Below are 27,515 nucleotides of genomic sequence, written 5' to 3'. Positions count from 1 at the left end.
GTGCATAATGAATGTTGGTATTTTGGTACTGATCTGTCAAGTTCTTAAAACAAATTTGATATGCACATTAGTGGTGAATCCCTCACAAAAAGAAGTGGAGGAGCATATGCCTTGGTAGAACATTATCTAGGCTTGAGCAGTAGGTAACAGTGTATTTTTCCCAATAAATTTTTAAAGTCATTAATTAACAGGATATTAAATCACAAACTTTGCTGATTCAAATAAAATCAATGTGCAAGTTTAGAATTTTAGGAGTATGAACTGTACAGATAATGTAAATTTTCTAGAACCAAGTGTATTTGTCAGACTTTTATGTGATTCTGCTGCCTGTGAAGGGGGTTAAAACTAAAAACACAGTTACTTGTAGGTTTGATGAGAAAGAAAACTTGGGAGAAAAAAAATCTAACCATGTGGTGTGAAGATTAAATTAAACTGACACTTTTTTAAAGTTATTTTGCCTTGTTTAATATTTTCAGTATTTCAAAATACAACAAGTCTGATTCAGATGTCTGTGAAAAATGCTCACTGTTTTGCAGTTATGTTAGGGAGAAACCTGTCTAAAAGGTGGTATTAGAGTGGTGTATATCTACTGTCTACTCTCATGTAGAAATTACAGATGGCAGCACAGAGAGCTATCGTAGATAAGCAGATTAAAAAGCACAAGAAATAAATTTTTTCTGAATTTAACACATAAACACAGCACTGTATAGTACAGGCTAGTATACAGAGCACACCTTTCTACATGCTCCTTTACATTTTTATTTAGAATAATAATATCAAAAATGCAGGTTCAACATTAACAGTACTCTAGTGGGTGACATTGTATCTCATCTCATCTCATCTCATTTATTCATGGCCTGTCTTTGAAAGATATTCTGCAAATCATACACATTGCCTCACTTTATAGGTGCTCTTGTACAGAAGGAGTGATTTCCAATTTTTTATCATGCTTGGAGATTTTTTACAGTGCAAAATATCATCCTTATAAAAGATTAATTTAAAAAAAAATAATATAAATTTATGAAAACAGTTATTTTAGATCCTTTAGTACTTCATTGTTGTTTGCAAAATTAAATATGCATAGCACTATTGTATTAAACGTTTCTGGTTATTCATTTATTTTCATAGAAATGGCTAAGTTTGCATTTGCTTGAGAATATTAGTTGGAGATGCTTGAAATTCTCTGTATGTATGTGCAGGATTGTTCCTCACTCTTAACATAAAACCTTTTAGCACTTTCTATTCTTTTTGATTTATTATTTTCAATTACTTGGCTGTGGTTTAAAAAACATCGGTTTTTTTAATTATTATTATACTTAATGGCAGGGTGAAATATCTTCACAGTTTTGTATTTGTTCAGCAACAGTTTTTGCTTTCCATCCTATTCTAAAAATTTTTCACCTCTGATTAGGCTGTAAAGCTCCAAGGGATTGTGTCTCTGTCTCTCCTTCTGCACCAGGGCCTGTGCTAGATTGTAGCCTAAGAGCACTGCCAGTACATAAAGTTGCCATTCCATAAAGCTGAAGAATAATTAAAATACATGTAAAATAAATTATTCAGTAGATAAGCTATAAGAATTTCACAGGCCCAGCCTTTAACTGTTTTTTCATTTTTTCCAGTGTGTGACATTTTAAGACAGAGTATGAAGTGGAATGGGCACCAATCCCCTCTCATGCTGGAATCTCATCCTATTCCCACTGTACAATGTGGTACTGCTTGTATTCTGAGTAAGTGGATACATTTACATTGAATACTCAGCTATAGGCAGCCTGAGTCTGGCTTTTCAGGGACATTATTCATAATGTAATGTGATCTTGTATTTAACACAATATTCTAGGTAAATCTGCCCCTAAAATTCAATTTAGCTTCTAAAAGGTTAAGCCTAAATTTGGCTTTAAACTCTAACCTGTATGTAGGAAAAACAGCAATTTGTTAAGCATCCACTCCAAGGAAACCTAATTAGCTCAGCCAGTTCTGGGAAACAGAAATTAATTACTGAACTGCTGTTTTACATGTGACTTTGGAGGTAGATGGGTATCCCTTCCACTGTGAATTGCAGACATAACCTGTTTGTCTCAAAGATTTTAGGGAGAGCTGGGTTAGAATTTGGATTAAAAGGAATGAGGAGTAGTGGTATAAAATATTACGGCATTAAATAGAAACACTTTGGTGAGGATGATATTGCCTGAGATATATAAATATACATGAAGCTATAGGTACACTGACAATAATGTAGTACTTACAGTACAGAAACATAGCTCTTTGCTTTGGGCAGCCTAACACAGCAGCAGAGGTGGCTTTCACAAAGACATTTATTGATGATGTGTATGTTTTTAGTAATACTTTGGACAATAAAAGTTGTTATATAATTGTAGTAAACTTCTACAGTATAAAACCATCTCTATTGAAACAGAAAGCATTAACATCCACCACTTCACAAATTACAACTGCACAAAAATATTGAAAAGAAAATAATACCTAGTTTTGTTATTAAATTGCCAAGTACAAAGCTGCAGGCCATGGCACTGGTCCACTGAAAAGGTCTCACAATGCTGTTCTCAGATGTAGTCTGCACCCATCCCTTGAGTCACATCTGCAGAACTCTCTGGTGACAATGAGCTTGATGGCTTTGCTGTTAACACTGAGCGTTTGTTAGTTCAGCCTTGCTTGTGAGGTCGCTGTTGAGGTGGACTCGGTGACTGACAGAGCAGACTCCACTGTGCACAACTGGTGGGATGATGATTTGGCCAAGCCTGTAACGTGATGCAGAAGAGCAGAACTGCAGACCCTGACCTTGTTAGCGGCATAAGAATGGTTTGACATGTTCCACACTGAGCAGGATGCTATTCAGAAACTTAAAAAGAGCCTCTCAAAGCTTTTTGGAAGATTTTACTGAGCTGAAAGAGTTTTTTTTTTTTTTTTGGTGTTCTCCTCCCCATCTGTTTCAAAAACAAAAATAAATATTTAAATTTAACACTTAATATTTCCAAAATCAGGAAGTCCCTGCTTTAGTCCTCTTACTGCCTCCTCCCAAGTATTTGTTTTATCTTTCAGTGACAAACATCTCCCTTGAAATACTTGCACTTTAGTGTATTTAAAAAGCAGGTCAGTAAGACTAACCTTTACTGAAGCTATTCAAGCAAAACTAAACAAAACCTGGGAATCCTACTGTGTTCTCTGCTGCTGTCACAACTTCAAGTAGACAATGGAAACTATCACCTAAATAGTAATGCTGGTAAAGTAAAGGACTTTTGGCCTTGTGCTTACTCTGCAACCTCTTGGCTAACAATGTAAACATGAGGACATTGTTAAGGTGAGAAACCAGATTAAACCCTATGGTATCAGTAATGGTTTTGTTGGAATTTGGGCTAACTAGGGTGGATTATACAGTATCATTTATGATAAGCATATAATGGGCAAGGAAGTAGAGAGCAGAGCATGAAACATGAGTCACATGAAGCACTATTGCACAATAATAGAAATAAATATTACGCATGTGCATGTCAAATGTGATTTAGTAATTATTCAGAAGAAAGAAAGGTCATTCAAATAAATCAACAGAATGTAATTGTGGCAGGAGTTGTGATGCCTGTATTTAGGGCTATATGCTGTCCCCATGAGTACTGGCTTGGCTCCTTACAACAGGAGAGCACAGGAATAGACTAAGAGTTTGTAAACTGTTTTACCCTAGTTATGCTGAGAATGAAAAGCACTGTGGATCTTCCTTTTAAAAATAACAGCATACTATTGCATCTTAGTTAACTTTGTGTTCTTTAAGACAGTGGGAGTTTGTCCTTAAACATCTACAGCTAGTTCTGTTTTGATGTTAAGAGTGCTCAACTCAGAGTTCCACAGAGATGGCAAAGTCATGCAGAGCCAAATCTTACTCCCTCCTCTGTTGGCACTGGGTACCTCCTTGACTCAAAGGATATTTTGGCCTTCTCCTACCTGCCCCTCAGTAGGGACTACATGGCCAAGAGACCAGAGCAAAGGCCAGATCCTTGCCTCTGTCTTCCCTGTGCTCTCTATGCACAGGAGTCCAGCACAGCATTTTCAGCACGCTGGTGGACAGGGGGGTGTTAGGCTCAGCAACAACGTGTTTCTCAGCACCTGCCTTGGTTGCAGCTGGATAGATGATGGAAGTGGTGTGGGTATCCTGAGGAAAATGGGAACTCTTCTGTTAGCTGTCAGTCTGGGGGGTTGTGGGGATGCCTGAAACTGCAGAATGTGGCTTTATACAGTAACTGTGCTCTAAAAGTTCAGTTCCTCTTGCTACCCAAGTTCCTGGAAAGATTTCTCTCTAGATAATTTTTAGTATTTGTTGATTTACCTTTTTTCTTTTAGAGGAACACTAAACTAGAATCTCTTGTATTTGGCAGCTGATGACAGTTTTGCTATCGTGAGAAGAACAATTTCCCAGCATTATTTAACAGCAGCTTTGTCTTCCACTTTCTTTGCCTATTGGTACAAGGTCAGTCTTGCCCTTAAAGCGTACCAGCTGCAATCCCTTCCTACCTCTCCTGCAGCAACCCAGCCAAAAGTGCAAGCTCGTGCTTTTTTCCGTGACATAAGTATACACAGGTGGCACCAGCAGCTTAGAACACATGGCCTTTTAAAAATGCAGCCTCTGGCATGAAATGATCAAAATCAGTAACCAATGGCTTTGATTTTTATTTCTTCTCTTTGAGATGGCTCTTCTAGTAATACAACCAACAGTTAGCAAATGAGCTCTTTTTCGTGGTCATTGGGGACACTGGGTTTCAGTGACCAAAGGGGTGGGCAGGTGATGAGGAAATGCTTTCTTAGATCCTGTCAAGGAAATTAACTGTCTCACAGATGGACAAGTTTGTATGTAATTTCTGCAGGAGTTTTGCCACAGGTAAGGATCTCCAGATCCATCAGATGGCAGTGAAGTGTTGCTGTCTCTCCCTATAATAACTTTGGAGATGAAAATCATATTTGTGGCTGCATCCAGCAGGTGGCAAGCACAGCACACAGAATTATGGCTGAACAGAGATGCTTCTGCCTGGGGAAGCTGCCGATGCTGCTTAGCATGTGCATGTGTGTACATGAACAGAATATACAGATAAATGGCAAGCTCTGTCAGTCCTTTGTCAGCTTGCAGAGAGTTGGAGCACTGGCCCTGCTCTGGATGCTGCTGATAATGCATGGGGTTGTTGCCACATTCATTTTAAATTAATAGGTGTCTCACGTGTAAGGGTAGGTATAAGCTAAATATAACATATCCTGTATAATGTTTTAGTGATGTTTTAAATGACACATTCAGGCTTCACATTCCAAGGTACTAGATTGCAATTAAATTAAATCTTTAATGCAAGAGGATTTTTTTAACATACAGCTTTAGAAGTTTTAGTGACTCCTCACAGTGCCTTGTGACATGATGAGTAGACATAGACATTGTTCCCATTTTGCAGCTGGAAGAACAAAGGCAAAACTGAAAAAAATCTTCCTTAAAATAAGTGAATGAAAGAGCAGGAAGATTCCTAGACCCTGTTGTAATCCAATCTTTTTCCTTAAAAATTATTAAACTGCAGAAATAACTTTTTTTCTTGTGTTTTGATTTCGTTCATCAGAAAATATGGATACTCCAAGCACTTGCTACTTGAGACAAAGCCACATTAGATACATAATTTTGAAGATTATAAGTACTGCAAATTCTCAAGGGTCATGCAATTGTCCACATGATATATGTCAAGTTTTGGAATTTTTCTTAAGTTTTGTAATGTCAAGAAGTATTTATGAATTCATTTTTCTTTAAAGACAATAAATGGATATCAACCAAGAATATATATTATCTGGAGCTCATTATTTGAGGTAAAAATGACATATGAGGATATCATTAGTTGAAACTTCCTACAGTGCTTATCGCCTTCCCCCCTCATTTGTATTGAGAGCCTGAGCCAGACTTTAGTTCTGATTTATGCTAGCATAGATTTGAATTTGTTTCATACACATAAAAAAGGGTTCTACAGGCAGCAAATATTCTAGGCACAGTTTTGTAAAAATGAAGAGAAATTCCACAAAAGTCAAGAGGAAAGTTTGATCTTGGATGTTTTGTGATGAGACTAAAAGCATTAAGCTGATACATAAGCATTGTTATGTTTTTGCTTATCAGAATGTGAGTTAACTAAACGTGCAGAAATTTGAAAAACTAAGTAAATTTGACAGTTGGACAGTAGGTGGCAATTTCTCTCACTGAGCACTCTGGTTCTTACACAAAAGTAGTTTGAAGTTTTTTGATTAGCTGTTTCCCAGAGCTCATGTTTTCAAATACAGAATTTTACTTTTCTTCATAAAGACTATGGAGCCAACTCCCTCTGTATATAATGTTCTTCAAAGTCAGTGTGGCTTATCATGAGGGAATGTTGAGTGAACCCCAATTTTGTGTGTGCACATATATAGTTATTTTTTAAACTACTATAAAAATACCCACTGGGATATAAATGTACATTTCTGAAGCAATGTTTGAAATGTATGAGCAGAAATATAATTCAAAAATATATTTCCTCTATATTTAATAAATAAATCTGCATTTTATTGCATATATTATTATGAAAAAATTACCATAAAAAAAATAGTAGCATAAATCAGAATGAGACCACTTTCAAGAACTTTAAATTTCCATTTGAGTTTAAAATTGGGCCTCTATATATAGCATATATTTGAAAATATATTATAAATATGATAATAGGAACATTTATTTAAGTAAAAAATCACGAACAAAACAAGTAACATAACTCCACCAACTCATTGGGCAAAATAGCTCACACATATGCAAAACAGCTTCTTTGTATTTCATATAATTTATATAACCTTTCCCTTTTAAAACACTTCTGAACTTAAGCTAGGAGTTTTCTTTACCCTTCTTTTGTAGTTCTGAGTAAACAGCAGGATGCTGGCAGGAACTCTAACATTCCTGTCCACCATTTATGTTGCTTTCAGTAAAGAAAAACAAAATGAAACCCATGCAGTCCTCTTCATGATAAAGGCCACTGCTAAGTCTTCACAGTGTGATTGCTCTGAGATGATCTAATGTATCTCCAATGAGCAGTAAGCTGTGATGTTCAGGACTGCAGATGAAGCTTGTCATTCCTGCTGCTTTGTACACAAGGTTGTTCAAAACAAGTATATTGCAAAATGCATCAATCGGTGTCAAAAGGCCCAGCAGTCTTTTTAGTGTGCAAGCGTATGTTTTCTGGTGGCCGGTATGAGAGGGAGCTCATTTTTGTTGTTAGGCTTGGATGTGCACTGACATTCGGTGGAATGTATTTTATTAGCTGAAGGAAGTATTTTTTAAAGTTCTTTCCAAAAAAAACATAAAAAAAGGGATTCAGACAGTTGTTAAAGTAAGCGATACAAATGGTGAAGGGCATAGCTGTGTCCACAATATCAGTGATTTTGCAGTCTGTTATTACATGTAATTGAATTAACACGTCCAGAAAAGTGAACACTTGATGAGGAATCCAGGCAAAGAAGAAGAAAAACACTATCGCAACAATCATCTTAAAAATATCGTCATTTCTGGTCTTATTTTTTTGAATTTGATATGCCTTCTTCAGGGTCTTCCAAATTAAGGTGTAGCTTGTTAATATGATGAGAAACGGAATTAAAAAGCCCAGCAAATTTTTGGATAAACCTAATCCGACACGGAGCGTTGTATTATTGTTGTCATACCGAAACCCGCAGACGGTCATGTTCAAGTTCTCAGCAAAGAAGATGTTGCGGTGAATAACGACAGGCAGAGTGGCCACGCCGGCGAGGAGCCAGATGGCAATGCAGGTTATCCTGGCCACAAACATGGTGCGGCGGATTCGGGACTTCACCGGGTGGACGATGGCCAGGTAGCGGTCGATGCTGAGGCACGTGAGCAGGAACACGCTGGCGTACAGGTTGAAACTGATCCCCGCTGATGCCAACTTGCACAAAAGGTTGCCGAAAGGCCACTGGTACTCCATGGCCGTGTAGGCTGCCCAGAGGGGCAGAGTTATTAAAAAACACAAGTCAGCCAATGCCAGGTTTAGAAGAAAGATGCTGGCTACTGTTTTTAACTTCATGTAGCAGTAAATGACAATAACAACCAGGCTGTTCCCAAATATGCCTATGATGAAAATGATGCTGTAAACGGTGGGAACCATAATGTAGATGTAACTGTGCCTCCCTGAAACGGGACAGTCAACATGGATCCTTTTAACAGTTTCTTCAGTGGAGTAATTGGGTATCATCCTGATCTCTTCAGCTGTAGCCTTGTTTCTGGGAGAAAATATGAAGCTCACACCTAGGAGGGGAAAAGAGGAAGAAAGAAGTATTCATGATAGGGATTAAATTTTTTAAAAGTTTCAATTAAATGTCAAATTCTTGTGTCTAACACAACGTGTCAGTGTCTTCGAACTGAAAAATAAGCCATCTTCAAGTGTTTTCTCAACCAATTCCTATTTTGGTACAGACTTTGCAGAATAAAACATAGGTAAGAATGTTAGGACTTAGCTGAACATTTTAATATTAATGAAATCTAACAAACCACTTTCAATTAACAAAGTTCCAATTTAAAATAACAGCAGTTAGTGAACATATGTGAAAAATAGTAAGAGACTGAAAAAAGCTGATAACTATAAATTCAGGGGAGTCTTTAGGTTATTTTCTTTCCATAAATAGGTGACATATCTAATGAGAAAACTTATTCAAATATCTCAGAAACCAAACTTAAGCATTCTAAAGACTAATTAATTATGTTACTACAAAGTGTAATGAATTAAGAAAATAAGCAAGTTTAGTTACTTATTTGTATCTCTGAGGTGAATACCTAGAAATTTCTTGCTATACATTGCCTTAGTTCATTAAAACAATTTTTACATCACCAAGAAAGACAAAACCACACAGCCTAGTAGTCTGTTGCACCATAAATAGCTGAAATAATCAGAGGTTACTTAGCTCCCCATCTGGCTTGGAACTACATTTTTTAAAAACTAGAGAGAGAAAAAAAAAATCCATGAAAATCCAGACATGTTCTGAGCCACTGCACATTAATAACTCTACAAAGAGTTTAAGGAGGGTGCAAGGGGGAACAACAATTTCTATTACTTCTTCAGTTACTGACATATTTATGTATCCAAGAGCTAAAGTTGCATTTCTGGACCATATTAAGGGTACAGCAATGGTATGAAATATCCTTTACATGGTACCTGTTGGGTTTGCCAGGACCTGTGTGTTCTGCAAGCATCATTTCCTTGTTAATGACTTATGACTTTAGAAAGCAGGTAATATGGTGTAACTGAGTCCGATACTAAATATTTCCCAGAGTCTATGAACATAGTGGATATTTTAGGAAAAATAAAATAAAAAAATTGGATAGTTATTATTGCAGAGTTAACTGCTGTTTGCAGGGTCCTGACAGCTGTCAGCCAAACCAAACTTGTGCTGTTTCAAGCAAAATCAACTGAAATATTTTGGCTTTAAAAACAAAATAAAACAAAGCCCAAACAGCAAGCAAAACCCTTATGAGTGTAAGTCGCTTTTATAGATAAACAGACACCTAAGTCTCTGGGGCAGTACAGATGCTTTCAGAAAGAGGAGATGCCCATCATTATAGACACACTGGCTGTATTGTTACAGAGGTAGCCGTTCATTAGAGTGACTCAGCACTGACATTCCTGTTTAGTGCAGAATGCTACTGTGTTTAGTGTTTGATTTGCTCTTGTTGGAAGACAAACCTTACTCCAAATGGATTGTGTTTTTAATGGGGAAGTGAGGCATAGATATGTTTCAGCAAAGCCCACAGAGTAAGTCTAAGGTGGAGCCTAGGGAACTGAACCCAGAATATGGATTGCAGGCAGCATCTTGTGAGTGAGGTCACTCTTTGGTTCTGTTAGATTTTAAAAGACTTGTTATTTCTCTGTCTTAGCTCTTGTTCTTTTATATGTTTGCATGAATAAGGTAGCAGGATAATTCCAAGATTTAGGTTCTTGATTAATTCTATAAAATTTGGAATATCTATTAAAATGCAACCAGCAAATCCTTTGTTAAGTTGTGCCATCCAACACTTCCCAGTATCTTCATCTCATTCTGTGAATCAGCTATTTTTGCCCTGTTTAAGAAATTAAAAAGTCAAGCAAATAGGGATAACACATAAAAGGCATATCTTTCTCTGCATATGTGGCACTATAGTACAGGCTGAGCAAAATTTGGCTTTCAAACTGTGCCAAATCTTGAATACATTGTGTTTGTCTCTGCAGAAGGTCAGGCCACCCTAGGACATGGAAAGCACAATAAAAAGATTTCAAGATAAATTCTCTTATCTCTTCCCCTGGTTGTGAAAGATTCCAAGAAAGAAAAAGTTATTTGACAATAACCGATATATCCTGGAACATCAAGGTCTGGCAATATTGGACCTGTCCCAGCTACATGCTGGTGCTGTGTGGTCACTTACAGGCTTCACTCACTTATGTACCCACGAAAATTACAGCCCAGAACTCTGCAGTTAGAAACTGTAGTGAAGTTTCTACTCCAGAAATCACCACTGCAAGTTTAACTTGCAATAAAGTAGATCAGGGCCCAGTTAAGGCTGAGCAAGACCTTTATCTGGGACTAGACTGACCAGTCACTGGTACATTTTGGCAAGAACATCCCACTCTGTGTGTTCTAAGTGACAGATTCAGTGTCTAAGACAAAGGTAGCTGATGGTGAATGTTCCCTGTTTGATGGGGTTGATTCTGTGCAATGGCAGATGTCAGGGCAATTTTCCCATGGTTGCTTCATACATCCCTTCAGTAGCGTATTGTTTTGCTTCCAATTACCCTTTTCTACCCACATGTTGACCTGTGCTGTTTCATGTCAGTAGTAGCTTTAGCTGATATTAATTAATAGCATATGTTCTTTCAAGGAAGTGCAACAGTGATTATATTACATTTTCAGAAATGTGTTAAAATAAACCAAAAAATAACGGAGGTGGGAAACTTATGTCTGGCACTCTGAGGTATTGAATTCCCTGAGCTTATTCTGGAGTTCTTGGGATGTAAAAAAGGCAGAACAACTCTCATGAAGAATCAGGAATTTGGTCAAGAAATAGTATGATACCTCAGTCTAGTTGTATAAGACTGTAACCCTTCTGGAACTAAAGATTTTTGTGTAACACTATAATCAGTGGCATTGTGCAAATAATGTGTTTGGTAAGTTACCAGTTTTAAAATATAGTAAGGAATTACAGTCAGTAAATGAAATAAATCCATCCCTATTGTCAGCAAAGGGAAGAGAAGCAGAAATAAATAAGGTGGTTGTTTTGGGGGAAACACATATGGATAGCCATATGTATATCTGAAAACAGCTTGAATGTTGCTGTGAGAATGAACCTCATAGGAGCCTTACATTTGAAGGACGGTAAGGAAGGCACTGCTAATCCCAACCTAAATTTTTAAATTGCCTGGAAGTTCTAAAGTTTCAGAGATAGCATCAGGTAGATCTGCTTCCTTGAGCACAACTGTAACTTCGGAGCATTAGAAAAAGCTTCAGTATAGGAGAAGGTAGTTTGTTTTGGAAGGAATAGGCCTATGGCAGTGCTGAGTGGTGAGAGGGCTGCAGTGGTCCTGTGAATTCCCTACAGACAATGATTTCTTTTCCATACCACCATCACTTTTCCTGTTATTCTCACTTGTCACAGTTCCTCTCTTTGTCCCAGGATCATGGTATACATTTTATGCAAAGCAGATACTTCTACATGGAAGGAACTGTAGGTTCTTTAAAATTGTTACAGAAATAGATGGCTGGTACAGCCTTATGCTGCCAGAATTCACCAGAGCAGGTTAAACCACTGGCCAGTTAAGTGCAAGTATTGAAATTGTGTACATTGATAATTTCATGTAAAATATTTCAAATGACCTGTGTTAACATAATGATAATTAGATCGTTTTAAGACTGAAACACAAGGACCTTTTTCTAAGAGGATGGAACTGATATGACTGTGAGTGGTGTGGTGACATCAACCTCAAACAAATTATCTGGTGAGCAGCAAACCCCTGTTGTATGTTACTGTCCTGTTTGACCTTTTATCTTTTTAATTACAATGATTACAGTAAGTCACTTATAACGAAATGCTTCAGACTGCTCTACCAACTATTATTTACCACTCCACTCATTGCTTCTGTTGGGTGAACATGCATCCTAATTAAACTGCCTGTGGAAACAGGGAATGCTGGGCTCATGTAAGGTAAACAGCTCTTTGCCTACTGAAAGATAAGACAGTACTGACTGTGGCTTTCTGTGAGAACTTCATCAGCTATAAATAGGTAAGCAGGTGTCCCAAGTCAGATTTTAAACAGAAATGTGTTATTGATATTTGCTTTGATAGAGACTAAATAAACGCAGGCTAACCAACCCTGCCACAGTTTAGTCACCTTATCATCAGGTAATGTAAGCTTTTTTCCTTCTGACTGTAGGTGGGTTATTTGCTTTTCCTACAAATGAGAAGATATTTCCGTGTTTAAGAGGATGCTGCATTCTATTTTTATATGAAATTATTGCACAGGGAGAAGAGAGAATGAAAAATGTTTGGAACAATATGTTTGGTATATTAGCTATGTTTATTTCTTTCTGGTGGCATAAACTTTTTTTCCCTTATCTTGAGAGTTTAGTCCCCCCTTTTGTAATTTATTCTCTCTCATTTTTCTAATTGCTGAGAAAGTAATGACAATTACACATGCTTTATTACACAGTCTTTTTGGTTTTGGGGTTTTTTCCTATCCAGCACAAACCCTGCTTTATTCTCATGGCCTTAGTGAAAATAGCTATTTCTAATTCATACACATACTTCAGCATCTTCTCTGCTTTCCTAGAGTTCTTGAGCAGTACCATTGTGAAGTCACAGGCTTACCTTTCTCCCAGATCTTATTTCTTTTGCTAGTTCTAACAGTCTGTTTTTCCCACTCATGGCTTTCCTAAATATTTTTAATCCAGAGCTGATAAGTGAATTGTGAAGGGAAAGAAATGCAAGCAAAGGTATGTAATTCAAACTATGGTGGCACTACAGTGTGCTCTCATCATCACTGCCACCATCTTCCACAGGGGTCACCATCTGACTTGGTGGTAAATCACAATAAATCAAAATATTAATGGAAAGGACAGTGCAGCACCAGACACTGTACATTAGTTCATGAACACCAAGAACACAAAGCAAACCTCAGAAGACCTGAGTTAGTGGCTGTCAAGGTGTATGTTGCTTTTGCAGTTTTGAATCAGGAGGTGGTCTGACACGAGAAAAAACAGAACTTGCAGGACCTTGTACTGGCCGACGAATTTTCATTTAACAGCTGTTCTCGTCCACAAGGCAGCTGCCAGTCTGTTGAAATTGCTGTTAATTTTGTGGTGTTTGCTTTTTAAAATGATTTAAAAGTATTTTTCTTTGTAATACTCTTAATTTATATTTGGATTCTTTGTGCTTTCCCCTTGAAAGAGCAGAAGTTGGGCTGCTTCCCTTGTGCTAGCCCTACAGAGATGGAAAATAAACTCCATGTGATCCTTCTAGGATCTGGTTCTTCTGTAACATCAAAACCTAAATTGCTTATTACTTATTTTGTGCTAGCAGAGGACTAGTTACTGTTACCTTGTAAATGTGAATTGTTTATGTACTCTGACCTTCCCTGTAAGAACTCTGTATTTATTTCCTCTGGCGTACTTCAAAGGAGTCTGTCCTTCTGCATGATGGCTTCAGAATTTATTCTGAAAAGAATCAACATCTCTCTTCGGTTTGTTCTCATAGACCACTCTCATTAATTTTCCCTTGACTTCCCAAGTATCTTTCAACTACTCAGTTTCAGCCATAAAATTATGTGAAAAAAAGGACAGATGAAGGGGCTTTTTCCTCTGGGAAAGATCAATCTTTGTGGAATGTCTGAACAGCAGGATTGGGGAGCGGGGTGTGATTTTGAATGATTATGGGTGAGGAAAATGCAAAGGAAAGTAACATAGTTAAGCACAGTGACATTTAAACTGCTTTGAAGTTTAACTCATATAATACAATTTCAACCACTAGAGGTCTGTATTTCCTATTTTTAAATAAGAGAATTGCTGTATTTTATACTTGAGTGCCATCACTTTTCAAAATACTCCTTTTTCTCAAGACTACTTAGGATGCAGTCAAAATGCAAAAACCCATCACTGAACTATTCCATTTATGTAAATATAATGTACCAGAGTCAACCACTTTCAGTTTATTTTACTATCTATTGGCTTTTATCTAATGTCCTCTATTCTAACACATTCCAGCTTTTGCTAACCTTTAGTCCAGTTCTTGAACTTGTAAGTCACAGAATAAAATCCGGATATTTTATTTTTTCAAAGACATATGCATCTTAAACTCTCTAAAGTTTTTGAGCCTCATTAGAAATATTTTCAAAGAGACTAAAAGTACAGTTGACTTTAACAAGGCAGATGGAAAAATAGTGACACCTACTCATTCGACTAAAAAATTATTTTAAAACTAACTAGGCATGTTGTAAATAACAGTCAGTTTTGAAGGAAAATATTTTATTATTTCAACTGACACTTCAGAACTACCTTTTTTTTTTTTTAAACAATGTAAGGGATTTTTGGAAATTGAAAGGTAATATGAGGCTATACATTTTGTTATCCAAATGGTGTGCCTATTTCATGACTTGCAAGTAATTTAATAATTTGAAACTGTAAAGCATATTGAACACTTTTTACACCATCTCTCACCCTCACTTTTACTAATACATTGGGGTTTGTCAGTGTGTGATGGTGTTATTCTGCTTCAAATTATTAATTTACCTAAATAGTTTCCCAATGCTAGTAAAGGCAAACAGCTTTACATTCAGATAGAGAAGAAAGGTTGCTAATGTTACAATGACATTTGTTTTACTGAAAATAATAATGAGCAAATTAGAACCAAAAATTTGCTGTGTGGTTCTGAGCCAGATAAGTAAGACTGATTGGTGTCTTGTCCTGTATTTATGTCCAAGGGGTTACACAGTGTCACTGTATCTCTACACACTTAAGGGATGTTTGGGTACAAGCATACACTGTTTATATCTCGAAGCTGCTAAAAATAGGAGCACTTAGAGAGAATAGAAGTTATATAGAAAGATAGAAAGCCATCAAGAAGTTGCTTAGTTTTAAAACAAAGAATGAAGAAATCCAATCTTACATACTTATGCACTTCGTGTTAGAAATGGATGTGGCAAAAATTGGCGTAACTGAAGGACCACTTCTAAACCCGTAATTTATGGGGCTGTGGAGTAGTGAATAAAATCTTCCTAGTACATCTTTGGGACATCAAATGCTAATATACAGCAGTGCAATATGTGACAATTCTTCTGCTCTTTTTAACAGCTGACAGTGTAGTAACACACTGTTATAATGTGAGCAGTTGCAGCAGCAGGGGAAGATTGGACTATTGTTTGCATATGGTACTTAGAGAGTCCAGAAACACTGGAAATACTTCTTCCTGCTACTTAGCCCTTTGGACAAAGCTGACTATACCCATTCCATCCTCGTGTATGGGGGCTTTTTCCAAGAAGTTGGGAAATCCTGATGTACATATTTCTATAAAATTTTACTTGCAGATATTAATGCCAAGAAAAGATTGCTCAACTTCACTAGAGTTTCTCAATCTTACTAGAATTTGGTTGGTTAGCAAATGCTAGCATAGCAATGATTAAGGGGTTTTAGTACAAAATTTGTTCACTGACAGATCACAGGGTACTCATCATAGTTAGCCAAAAGAGTAAGTGTAATTCTTTTAGTTTATAGGCTTCATTTTTAGAATTCCCTAGCTTTAGGTTTCAAAGTAAACATTGGCTTCCTCTATACACACATAATTTTGTTTCCTCTACTGTTAAGGGGAGGGAAAACATTCTTGGGTTCAATACATGTAGAACTGTACTCCAAAACACTGTCAACATGCAATGTACTTAATCTCTCATGGAAGATCAATGATGTGATGGTTTTAGACATTACTGCTTCTGACTTCATTGTACATGATACGCCAGATCTTTTAGTCTTTTCTACCTAATTTTCTGCACTCTAACTTTTATCCATCAGAGCAATCTCTATTTTCTTTCTTTGACCAAGGCTGCAAGAATGTGTTGCCCAACTCTGTGGTGTTTAATATGTCTTAGGTATTATATAACCTTAAAAGATGTGAATATAAAATTATACAGAAAGCAGTAACTTAAAACTAAAATAATAATTAAATAAAGTAAAACTCTATTTCAGAACCAAACTAAAACTAAACATCAAAATGCTAAGCTTCAGAAGAGAAGAGAGACAAATCTCAATGTCTCCTGTGACCTCAGCTCCTCTGTCTTGACAGAAATGAAGAACACCTTTTCCTTATCTAAGTTACTAAATGTATAGCTGAACTACTTTTAAAATATGAAAATTAATTGGTATAGCAGGAGTCAGTCCCTTCCCTTGTTTATATCACAGGATAAAGAATTGCCTCTTTTTCTAAAAGAGGCTTGAAGACACATATATATTCAGGCTTTGAAATGAGAGCATTAACTACCATCATCAATCCAGCATGGATCTTCACACCTCTGTTCTAGCCATTAGCTTTACCAAAAAGGAAGACTGACATCCTTCTGGAAGACAAAAATTATCAATAATCAGGAGGCTAAACTAATGTCTGCTTCTCAGGGATGTGTCATCTCCTCATATTGCTAATAACATAATTTATTGCACATTAGATGCCAGGAAATTAAAAATAAAGCTATTTCAGATCAAGGTAGGACTAGAACTTCTAGTTTTCAACATTAACATGAAAAGATTTTTGAATGACAGCATAATATAAGGTACTATTTAGCACAAATATAAGTCTTACTGCATGTTTATAACTTCAGATTTGACGCCTGGTTATGAATTATCTTTAGGGTATTTGGAAGTACCTGAAAGAGTCAATAGTTAACAAGAATTAAGCCATCAAGTCCCAGAACGAATAAAAATGAGATTAGTTTGGGCTGTGAAAGGTTATATGCTGCACACTTACTTTCTCTGAGTGATAGTAAAGGAACGGATTAACACATTTCCCTTATTGCAGTTGGAATTGCCTATATAAAATATAGTGTGCCCCATGTGATTGTTTTTAATAAAAGAGAGAAATCAAATTCAGATTTGTTAAGTGCGAGTGAAATAATTTGATGAATTTTAAGTTTCTATTCTGATATCTTAGTTCCATGGAATAAGATGTTTTAAAGTTGTGTGTGTGTGTTTGTTTGGTTGTTTGGTTGGGGTTTTTTTTGTTTGTTAATTACAGAGCATTGCACATCCTACACAAATGTGGTTTTTGGATACCTAACCACACACTTAAAATACCCACTGGCACCACTGTTTCCACATGAAATGAACTATAAGCTTCTACTGTGAAATCCTCCAATGTGAGAAGTAAGGGAACGTACATTAATTCTGGGCTTGATTTAGATCTGTGTTTCAGCCTTATATTAAAAATGCTGTGGAGAGGAAAGAGAGAAAAAAAACTTACTGAAATAAAAAGCACTGATGAAAGCAAACCTTGTCATGTCCACTTCTAACAACAGAGATCAGATACAATAAGCGAAGTATCTCACCTCCTCTCTGATCATATATAAAATCACAGTGACTTTCTGGACATTTCATGTATCAATCTGTCCTTAAGGTCCTCTTCACTGAAGCTCGTGGGTGCTTCCTTCAGTGTGCAACAAATAGCAGTAACAACTGTTCTTCCTTCCCAGCTTGTAGGAGAAATACTATTATATTACTGTGATTTCAAGCATGTAAAGCTTAACAAGGGGTTATAAGACATTTTTCTGTGCTGTTTTGAGTATCAATCTCTGGTCATTTTTATTTCTTGCTGGAATGAACATTTGTGCATCCAACACTGAATGAATTGTTAAGTTTCCATGTCCAGACCTTCTTACTCAACGGTTGTCCTGGTCCAGTAGAAGGCAATTATGCCCTGGAAAGTGGCCTTTTGAGGGGAATTTCTTCCACAAATTGCTAGGAATGCAAGACGGAGCCTTTCTCTGCTAATTCTGTTCAAGGAAGAGATGATGTTCTAAGCAGAACAGAGAGACATCTAGGCAATTAGCTTGTTGTTTTGATGGTTTCTAACAGTATCTGAATATTTAAAGCCATTAGCTTCAGCTCTAGGTGCAACCTGGTGCAAACTGGAGAATCCCCAGTGTGTCTCATGGGGATTCTTTGTTTGCAAACTGTTACCCTGTCACTGACTCCAGGACATAAGAGGATGTGTGTATGTATAGGCTCCTTCTCACAGTTTCTGCAGCACATGAAATTCTAACACATTGCTGTATTTTAATTTGAAACCTAAAATATTAGAAACGTGGATCACTTAACATGGCTGTTGGCCAGAGCAATTTCTCTAGCCCAGATTCTTCTTTTACAGGAATATGGTGCTACTCCCACAGGTGACTGTGAGAAGCAACGAGTACCCTGTTCACTCCTCTCGACTTCCTGCTCCCCACGACCAAGACTCTTCTCCACACTTTCAGCTTTTACTAACTGAGATGAGTCCACGACAAAGGTAAATGATTATATCTTTTGGTTTATTATAGATAGCTGTACTGACATGTAATGTGTGTGAAATGAAATGTACTAGTTGTGAAACCTGGGCTGCTTTGATGTTTTTGTCCAGGAAGAAAAAAATTGTGGTAAAGGATAAAGCATCTCTTAAATTCTGTTAAGAATGTAAAAACAGTAAAATGAGGTATCTCATTAAAGGATGGAAAAGAAGTATAATAAAAGGGAGGTAGGAAAAAAAATCCCAGTCAAATCACTATAGGCAGATAAGGACAGGCTGTAAGAAGGATTTTACAACCCAGTCCAAGAAAAGATACCAGGTGAGGTCAGTAAGTATATGCTTACCACCCTCTGGGTAAAACCAGGTAAAATTTGTGTAATTTTAAATTCTTGGTTATATTAGTGGTTGCCAATAATCTGGCAGAAAAAGGGATTCCATGCATCTAAATTAGAAATTATAATGTTCTAAAATGGTTAATGAATGAGTGACATGCTCACAGTAATATGCAATCAATGTCAGCACCTTCTCTGTCACTGGCAGAGATGACAATATAAAATGGAATGGAAAGGCCAAAGCTGCAATTGTTTCTGCATGAACCAAATTACCTACTTCTGGGAGATAAGAATTTTTCTGTGTCTTTGGCCTTTTTCTGTTTTACAGCTTTACTGTGAAAGACACAACTCAATTAGTGGTGTTATTAGTATAAATCTACCAAAAGTGATGTTTTTAATGGAGTTTCTGTTGTTTCCTCTAGGCATAGACATTTCTAGGAAGAAGGGTAGGGGGCACAGCTAATAACTTTGTAGACAAAGCCGGGAGGTGAAAGGACTTTCTGGAACTTCCAGTTAGTCCAGATAGAGACTTCCTTGCTTTGTCCTGGGAGTTTGCTTGATTTAGAAACCACAGTGTCATTTGCCACTCTCCAGAGTCATGTGAGTCTTCTGTTCAGCCAGAAGATGCAGAGGCAAAAGTTAACATTATGTATGCAGTTTACACTCCTAAACAACTTTCCTTAGTTAGAGGTGAGATAATAACAGGATGAGCAACAAAGTTGGTAAAATAACATTACTGCTACTTTTCTGGTACAAGGAACTGCCTTTCTGTACTTGTAAAACAGTAAAAAAAGTGCCACAAGAGAGCTTACGTAATAGATTTGCTTGAAGTTGTACAGCAAAACAATAACATTTTGACATGCATGGCACCATTCTGATGTGTGTGAAGCCTTACCTATACGGTAATCCTCAAAAGAATATTTTCCTATCAGGCTGGGGTCAGGGTGTACCTAAGACCTTTACAGGCTTAATATGCAGCTCCTTCTGCAGGATATGCTTTTTATTTTTAAATACTATTCTCCACCCTAACACGCCCACCAAATACAGAAGGCAAGTGTAAATTAATTAATAACAAGCTCTAGAAATGGATTGTGCAGAGCAATACAGTTATCATCATCTGCAATAATGGCTAATCTGTGAGAAAGAGGAAGAGAAAAGAAACACTTAAAATGCTCTGCTTCTACTCCAGAAATGGAGGGACTTCTGTCAAACAGAGGTGTTCCACTCCCTAATCTAATGGAAATTAGATGAGTTGGCTGAGAGTAGCTCATGTTGCATATTGTTATCTAAAAAGACTTTCCCCCCTCTAAAACCTTCTAGTGAATCCCATTCCTGTTACTTTTCACCAATATGGTTGAAATGAGTAAAAGAATCTTTTGCTTTGAGTAATGAAAACATTAACTGAAATACATGCACATGTGCAGATGCAGCATGTCTATGTGGACACAGACATACCACTGTCACTAAAGTCTCTGTCAGGGTAACTAAATCAACTAATATGGAAGCTTTATCACTACATTTCCAAATACCGATGCTTTTGATTTCCATATAATTTCCCTCAAGTGAGTGTTACGGCTCTGAGGAAAGCAAACCTTGCACTGAACATTTTTTTCCTTTTGATTTCATGCTGAAAAATAGTGTTTATCTTAATGAAGAAGCAAAGGCAAATGTATTGTGGATTTCTGTGTGAGGAAATGGATGTTAGATTTCGACAACTTATTTCAGAGGAAGCTTTGTCTTCCAGATGTCATTCGGCACTCTGTAATAGGATTTGGTTCACTGTGTCTGACTGAGACACTTGATTACCTTTCTTATTATATAATTAATTTAGACATCCTTACAGTGGGAAAATATCACACAACGGCAATACCCCTCAGAAAAGACTTTTCTTCCTTAAATGAGAATGTTAGGAACAGCCTGGAGGGAAAAGTTAAAAGATTAAAAGCAAAGGATCAGCATGGAAGCTTCTTAATGAATCACTCATTAGGGTCAGAAAAAGGGAACCAAAGGCAGAAAGGGAAAAAACCAGTATGATTAACTGGCGAAGTACAAGAGTTTATTCAGACAAAAAAATCTTTTAAAATGGTAATGCGGCTAAGCCTAAGAGAAGTTAGTATCATTGTAGATGTTAGTAAGTATAACAGAGAAAACATAGTAGCCCAATTGTGCTTTCACTTGCACCAAACTCCTATTAAGGGCAGATCATTATAAGGACTAGAACAAAAATTTGAGAAGCCAGATCTAAAGACAAGTAATGTATCTGTGATTTTTGTATAAGTCAATTGGACTAGTGAGTTGCTAGGGGGTTAATCAAAGAGAAGGAAAGGTCGAACACAGACACCTTAATCCATGTCATTGTGGAAGGTATTATCCCCCATGGAAAAACGAGTTACTATGATCCTTAGTGCTTTGTCTGGAAGGTGGCACATTTAATAGAATGATACCAAAATAGATGTTCTGCCAAATTTGTACAGCTTGTTTCCTGTTTTCTTCCAAAGTAAAATTTATTGCTTTATTTTGGAAATAAAATTAATTGGTGAACTCTCTTTGCTGTCCTGAGACATTCCTCATGGGTACTGAGGACCAGCCACAGAGGTAGCAAAACAAAGGCAGCTGTTACAGCTGGAGTGAGCTTAAGCCATGATGCTGTGAATTGGTGCATTCTCAAGGAAGTGCAGTCTTGGTTCTCAAGGAAACATAACTGCATAGAAGCCTGGAAAGGGTAAAATGTTTTTGAGTCCTTTTCCTTTCATGTATTCTTTTAAGAAGCCCATAGGCAAAGAAATATTTTTCACCTGATTTGAGAAAAACTGTAATTGTCCGATTGTGGTAACACCAAACCAAGTGGAAAACAATAAAAACAGAAATTCAACAGCAGAGCTAGAGTCCTGCTTTGAAACCACAGGATGATTCTTTCCCCATGCCTTCAATTTCTGACTGTTGTACATCAAGAACCTGAGCAACTCCAATGATAGAATGGGGGAGAAATTAAAATTGTATAAACTTTTTGGCTTGGACAACAAGAATGAGTGGAGGAAGCAGAAAATATGACAACAAATAGGAATTTATAAAGAAAAAGATGAAAAGGCAATATACATCCTATAAATTTAGATTGGGAGGCGCAAGCATGATTTCTCAAGAAACAAGCTCCAGCTGCATCTTTGTACATCATGTACTGCCTGCCTGAAGCAAAGGCTGTGGCCAGGCTGTGCTGAAGCTAAAGGAGGGTTAAATGGAGGACACTTGCCAACAGAACATTTTTAAAGAAGCTAACTAGTGTATTTTTCTCCTTGTGTAAGTTCCCCAAACATGAAAGTACAGCTGTTTGGTGGTTTTCTGGAATGTTTTACTATTTGCATGGGTCCCTCTGAGCTAGAAAAGCTGAGGCACAGTACTCTTGTTCAGTGTATCCTCTGTTTTCAGAAAATGGAGTGGATTCAGGAATACTGTTTTATTTTCTATTTCTGTTCCTATACTTCATCTACTGATTATTAGATTCCACTAGCCAAAGATGTATCAGTAACTCACAAACCTGAATGACCTAGAAGTAAAGAAAGGAATAGGTGATTTAACTGAAATTAGGAGTTTCATTAAATCATTCTTTTTTTCTGGCTACAGCTCCAATTATAGCTTTCACCTCAAGCAGTGAAATACTGTCTAAATATTGACCTTACCCAAATTCAGTAATAGTTTCTTTAGATATTGCCAGTTACCTTTTGCTGCAGCCTGCTTTTTGTCTTGTCTTCAATCATGCCACTCACGGATGCATTGCCAATCTGATCTCACTTTCCTGCTGTGAGGTTGTCTTGAGTTATTACCCCTTTTCTGTGCCTATAAGAGAAATGCTACTCAACTACAATAAAAAGTAATAAACACCACAAACAGTAACCAAGCATTCTAGTTAGTGTTGTTATATAGTGAATACCTGGACAGTTTTGCTATCAAACAAAACCCAAATGGAATGAAAATTGTAAAGGACACCTGACAAGCCCAAATCTGTAGTTCTTTCACATAATGGTGCAACAGAGAATACTAACAGCATGTCATTTGGAGAATGATATTTTCCCATCCTTACTTGCAATTCACTTGAAAGCTCAGAGCTATTTTAGTATAATCCTTCATTTATCTGAAGACCATAAATGATTAGCCCAGCAAGTCTATTTCATTTGTGCTTTCTCTACAATCACAGTCAAGATAACCTCTTTTCATTTGTTTGTTACAGCTGAGGTCAAAAAATAAGTGCAAGTATCACAACCCCTTTTGTTTGTCCAATTTGTTAAATTCCCCAAAATGTTCAAAAGTGACAAATAGTCTTCTAGGGTACATCTGGCAATTATTATTTTTTTTTGTTTGTGAAGGGTAAGTTTTGGAAGATGGTACAGAACATGCTATGAGTGCTCTAAATGGAAGTGCACTGTCTATTGGTAAAAGTGACCTTAAGAGAAAAATTTAGTGCTGGAAAGGGATCTAAAAGAAACACTGTCATTAACAAAAGCTTACTGGCTTGCTTTTCACTGCAGGGTGTTTAGGATCAGAAGAAGGAGACAGAAAATGATACTGTGATTAGTAACTTTCTTATATACAGCTGCAATTGCACTGAAAATAGTTTTGCTGGAGCCTTTCTGTTCTTCAGGCTGCAATGATTTGGCCTCATGAGGTCTGTACATCTTTAAACTCTAAATGTATATTAGGTTGCCACCTACTCAAACTCTCCAATGTATTTGAATTCACCTTGTGTTTACATGCGAAAATTTTAACTTTTAATAGAAGTTAATTCCAGGTAAGTAGCTGAGGTTCAGTTCTCAGCAATAGCAACCTCTTTATTTCTCTTGGTGTTGTGGAAACGAATCCTACAATAGTGAAAAGAACAATGTAAGTCTTCCCTCCATTTCCCCACTCTCTTCATAAGTGATCCAGTTTTCATTCTGTTTTCAGAAAATCATGAGATTTCCGAATACTTTTCTTTGTGATGTTCTACCGTTTTAGCTTGCCTAAGTTCTCAAACATGATCCTAATATGCAGAGACTGACCTCTTAAGAATACCATAGTCACCCTTAGGACTAAAAATCTGAACTGCTATCCAAGAATACCTCAGAATTCTTAATTAATATTTGGGAGGAACACAAGGTGAAACACACCATCTGTGTCACAACATTTCTGATGGAATTGTTGCACAACTGAGAGCATGAGGCACAAACATTGGTAGTAAGTTAGAGAAGGTTTGAAAACTGAACCAAGATTATCCAAAGGCTAGAGGTTTAGCTAAACACATAATAGAGCCTACTACAGTACAAGTGGACTGTTTTGGGCCTGTAGTGGCCAGGCTATACCATCACCCAGTCCTACCAGCTGTAAACTCTCAATCTTACCATGCTTGCAGCTCTGAAAAGATTCCCAGCTTATGCTTCTCTTTATGGAGAGCTGATGGCTGCTGTGTTGCCAGCATTACTATCAGAAACAGATGAGGAGTATATTTGGCTTTGCTGTCCACCATCCCTCCCCTGACTTGTCCACTTTCCTTCCTGTGTCTAATATACAATCTAAGCTGATCTTTTTGTAGACCAATGAATCTTGATAACACATTTTCCCATTTCTCAGCATTATATATAACATATCCAAATTAAATTTCAGTTGATTTCTCCTCTTGTTCAGGTGGTCTCCTGGGAAAGAACCACTACATTCAGCTAAAAAAAAGCACAAGGTTAACCCTGTTACACAAGTCGGACATAGATTTTGACTAAAGTAACGCATAAATACCCATGTTCTCTAACCAAATCACGACCAAACATGACCTTTTATGAACTCACACAGGTAGAAAAGGAGACTTGATGTACAGGGAACAGATAAATGCCAACCACTCAAACAATTAGGTGCTTCTCACAGTGTGATTAGGAGCCCTAAAGTTTGGGCAGTAATAGCCACAGGAGAGATTATGAATAATGCTGGTGACATTAGTAGCTTCTGGAATGCATGAAGGTCCACAGGAAAAGGAAAGGTAGTGAGCAAACTGGAGTAATGTATGATGGCTTAAAATATTTTCAACTCATACCTTTATGTATACAAGATTTAAACTAGGACAGTGTAATGAGGGTTTGTAACTTATGTAATTTTAAATTACCCTATTAATTATTGTGACTGTGGTAAAGAACAATAGGCAGTGTCAGAGAAAAGGACTATCTAAGTATACTTCTTTAACAAACAGAGAGCATAAAACTACCACACTGCAGAAGACTTAGAAGTACAAAAATGCAGTGCCCATTATCTGAAATAGTTTTTTAACGGGAATTAGCTCTGGCACTTATTTCCATGTCAGTCCATACATTTCTAGAAAGTGTAAATAAATCACCATGTTTACATTCTGCATCTGCCTCTGTTTTTACAGTACAGCAAATAATGAAATGAGATACCTTTTCCAATATTTAATACAATTAAAGATAATATTATTCATTCTACAGGTAACACAAATACAATCATAAATCTTCTTGTTCTAAGAAGACTGTAAAAATCAGGTTGTTGAGTTGAGATGTTTGAAGCTGAAAGGCAGCACTCTCCTCACTTCTGCAGTGCTGTGGTTACTGGCATTTCAGGTTGATATTTGCTGCCTTTTAAACCGGTAACTTCTAGCTGCAATTTTCACATGCTGTCCAACCCAAGCAAGGTACTCTTTCGAAGCAGGAAGGCAGGACACCTTACACCATCAGAAACAGGTGCACTTCTGCTCTCCTCCAGAGTGAAAATTAAGTCCATTTCCATGTATTACTATGACAAAAGTAAGGGGAGAATGAAACCAGCTGTACTCAAATTTAATGATAAATGTGACTTCTCTTAATCATACAGGACCACTCTGATTTCTCAGTTTAGCAACATACACTAGGAGACACTCAATAATCATAACTGATTTTTCTCTGTTAGTAGTTCACACTGTAGAGAGGCAAAGTGTACAGAGACACCATGTTCCTGCTCAAAAGGTGTATATCTGAAATTCTTGATACATGAGCAAAACCATAATTTGTATGCACTTCATATTTTTGAAAGGTTCTGTAATTTAAAAGATTATGGCGACATAAAGCAAAATTGACTGCCATAGTCAGGAGTATGAAACATTTGCCTGACACTAAAACAGACCTAAAAGAGCCTTTCTACATCATCATGGTAATTACCTGCTTCAGGCCACACTTAATCCTCCTACTCAGACAAAAATCTAATCATGTTAGCTCTGCAAGTGAAAAGAGAAGATGCTTCCCCTAAACAAAAAATCTCTTTTCACCCTTGTGATTTTACTGAGCCCATGTACTAGCTTGTCCCAATCTATGCAACACAACAAAATCAAAATGAGTACTGCTACTTTTGGAAGGGATAGAAATTTACAGAGAACTATCACATGCCCTGGGCAGAATCCTGCTGTTGCTAATTGCCATACATCTCATTCATTCTAGGGGCTTTGCAGAAATATAGATTTAGGTTTACCTGAATGCTGCAATTGTACTGCTTGTACACATTGTGATCTGATTGACTGTCTCAGCTATTGATACACCAATTGACTTACTTAGAAGAATACAGGGCTTGTGCCTGTAAAGAAGTGGTAACATGTTTTAACAGGATTTCACCTGAACTTGTTGAAGAACTCCAGTCCAAGGTGAATCCAGGAGTTTGGAAATGGCCAATGCCAGGAAAAAAAAAAAGGGGGGGGGGGGGGAGGCGGGGGGGGGGGGGGACAAAGACACAGCATTTAACTTATTTTGATCTCTGGCTGTAGATCTCTCCATTTTTTTTCCTGAAGAAAAAGGATAAATCTGGTTATGGAGAGTGCATGGTACGCAATTTTGATGAAACCTGTTGACTGGTGAAAGTTGCATTGCCTGCTAGACTGAAAAAGTGGAGTGTTTGCATGAGTTTCAAAAATCATGAGCATCACTTTTGGTGATTTTTGATTAATTTCTATAATGATCTTCAGCAGAGTAATAAAAATTTAATTGCTCATCTCATCTTGACCAGAGGTAAGAGGGCTGCTTTTTGTAGGCTGATGGGATGAGCCGTGATAGTGTGGTAGTGGAGTTACTGCTCTGAGCGTGTCTTCTGCCAAAGGGTGCCTTTGCTTTCTCTTCAAACTGCTGACAAGACACGACAGCTCACACACGGCACGGCTGTACTTCTGTGGGACACTTAGTCATCTCCTAAATTATGTATTGCAGGTTTAGCAAGCCGGCCTCGAAAGGCAAGCCAGGGCACAGGGTTTAAAGTTGCCTGCGTTGTGTCCGGGACTAAGCCTTCCTGTGCCAACTCCATCTAAACCAAGTATAAATCCAGTGGGAGGCTGTGCCACAAGCTCTCCTTCCCCGGGGGCGAAGGTGCGGGACACAGCGCGCAGGGGCCGCTCCGCGCCCGCGGCAGCCGCGGGAGGTTCGCGCTTACCTGCCTTGGGGCAGCGCGGGGCGAGGGGCGGCTCAGCCCCGGCAGCGCTCGCACCGCACCGGACTCGGCTCGGCTCGACAGGGTTGGGCTCTGCTGGGCTGGGCTGGGCTGGGCTGGGCTGGTCTCCGAGCGCTCTCCCTCCTGGCCGCACCGCTCCGCCTGCTCCGAGCGCGACCCCTCCGTTTATAGCGAGGGGCGTTGCGGCACAGCCCAGCTCGCCCGTTGCC

The 27,515-nt window shown here is 37.7% G+C and overlaps 1 protein-coding gene across 3 annotated transcripts; it reads right to left on the bottom strand.

Annotated features, from left to right (window-relative positions):
• Positions 1–464: 464 nt before the first annotated feature.
• Positions 465–27,515, bottom strand: AGTR1 (angiotensin II receptor type 1). 3 transcript variants are annotated; one of them, XM_071566735.1, is made up of 3 exons: positions 27,289–27,515; positions 22,590–22,707; positions 465–8,296 (listed from the first exon to the last, which is right to left on the bottom strand). In XM_071566735.1, the coding sequence occupies exon 3, from the start codon at positions 8,241–8,243 to the stop codon at positions 7,164–7,166; it is 1,080 nt and encodes a 359-aa protein (XP_071422836.1). In that variant the 5' UTR covers positions 8,244–8,296; positions 22,590–22,707; positions 27,289–27,515; the 3' UTR covers positions 465–7,163. The 3 variants fall into 3 exon arrangements, 2 of the variants coding, with proteins under 2 accessions (XP_071422836.1, XP_071422837.1); XM_071566736.1 differs by lacking the exon at positions 22,590–22,707; XR_011698775.1 differs by lacking the exons at positions 465–8,296; positions 22,590–22,707 and adding an exon at positions 25,076–25,635.

Source organism: Pithys albifrons, chromosome 11 (genome assembly GCF_047495875.1).
Source record: "Pithys albifrons albifrons isolate INPA30051 chromosome 11, PitAlb_v1, whole genome shotgun sequence".
Classification (NCBI taxonomy): Eukaryota; Metazoa; Chordata; class Aves; order Passeriformes; family Thamnophilidae; genus Pithys; species Pithys albifrons.
Note: the sequence above shows the minus strand (reverse complement) of the source record. Positions and strands in the feature narration are given on the sequence as shown.

Excerpts from the sequence above, each read along its gene's own strand:
- AGTR1 (XM_071566735.1), bottom strand. The coding sequence starts at position 8,243 with ATGATACCCAATTACTCCACTGAAGAAACTGTTAAAAGGATCCATGTT.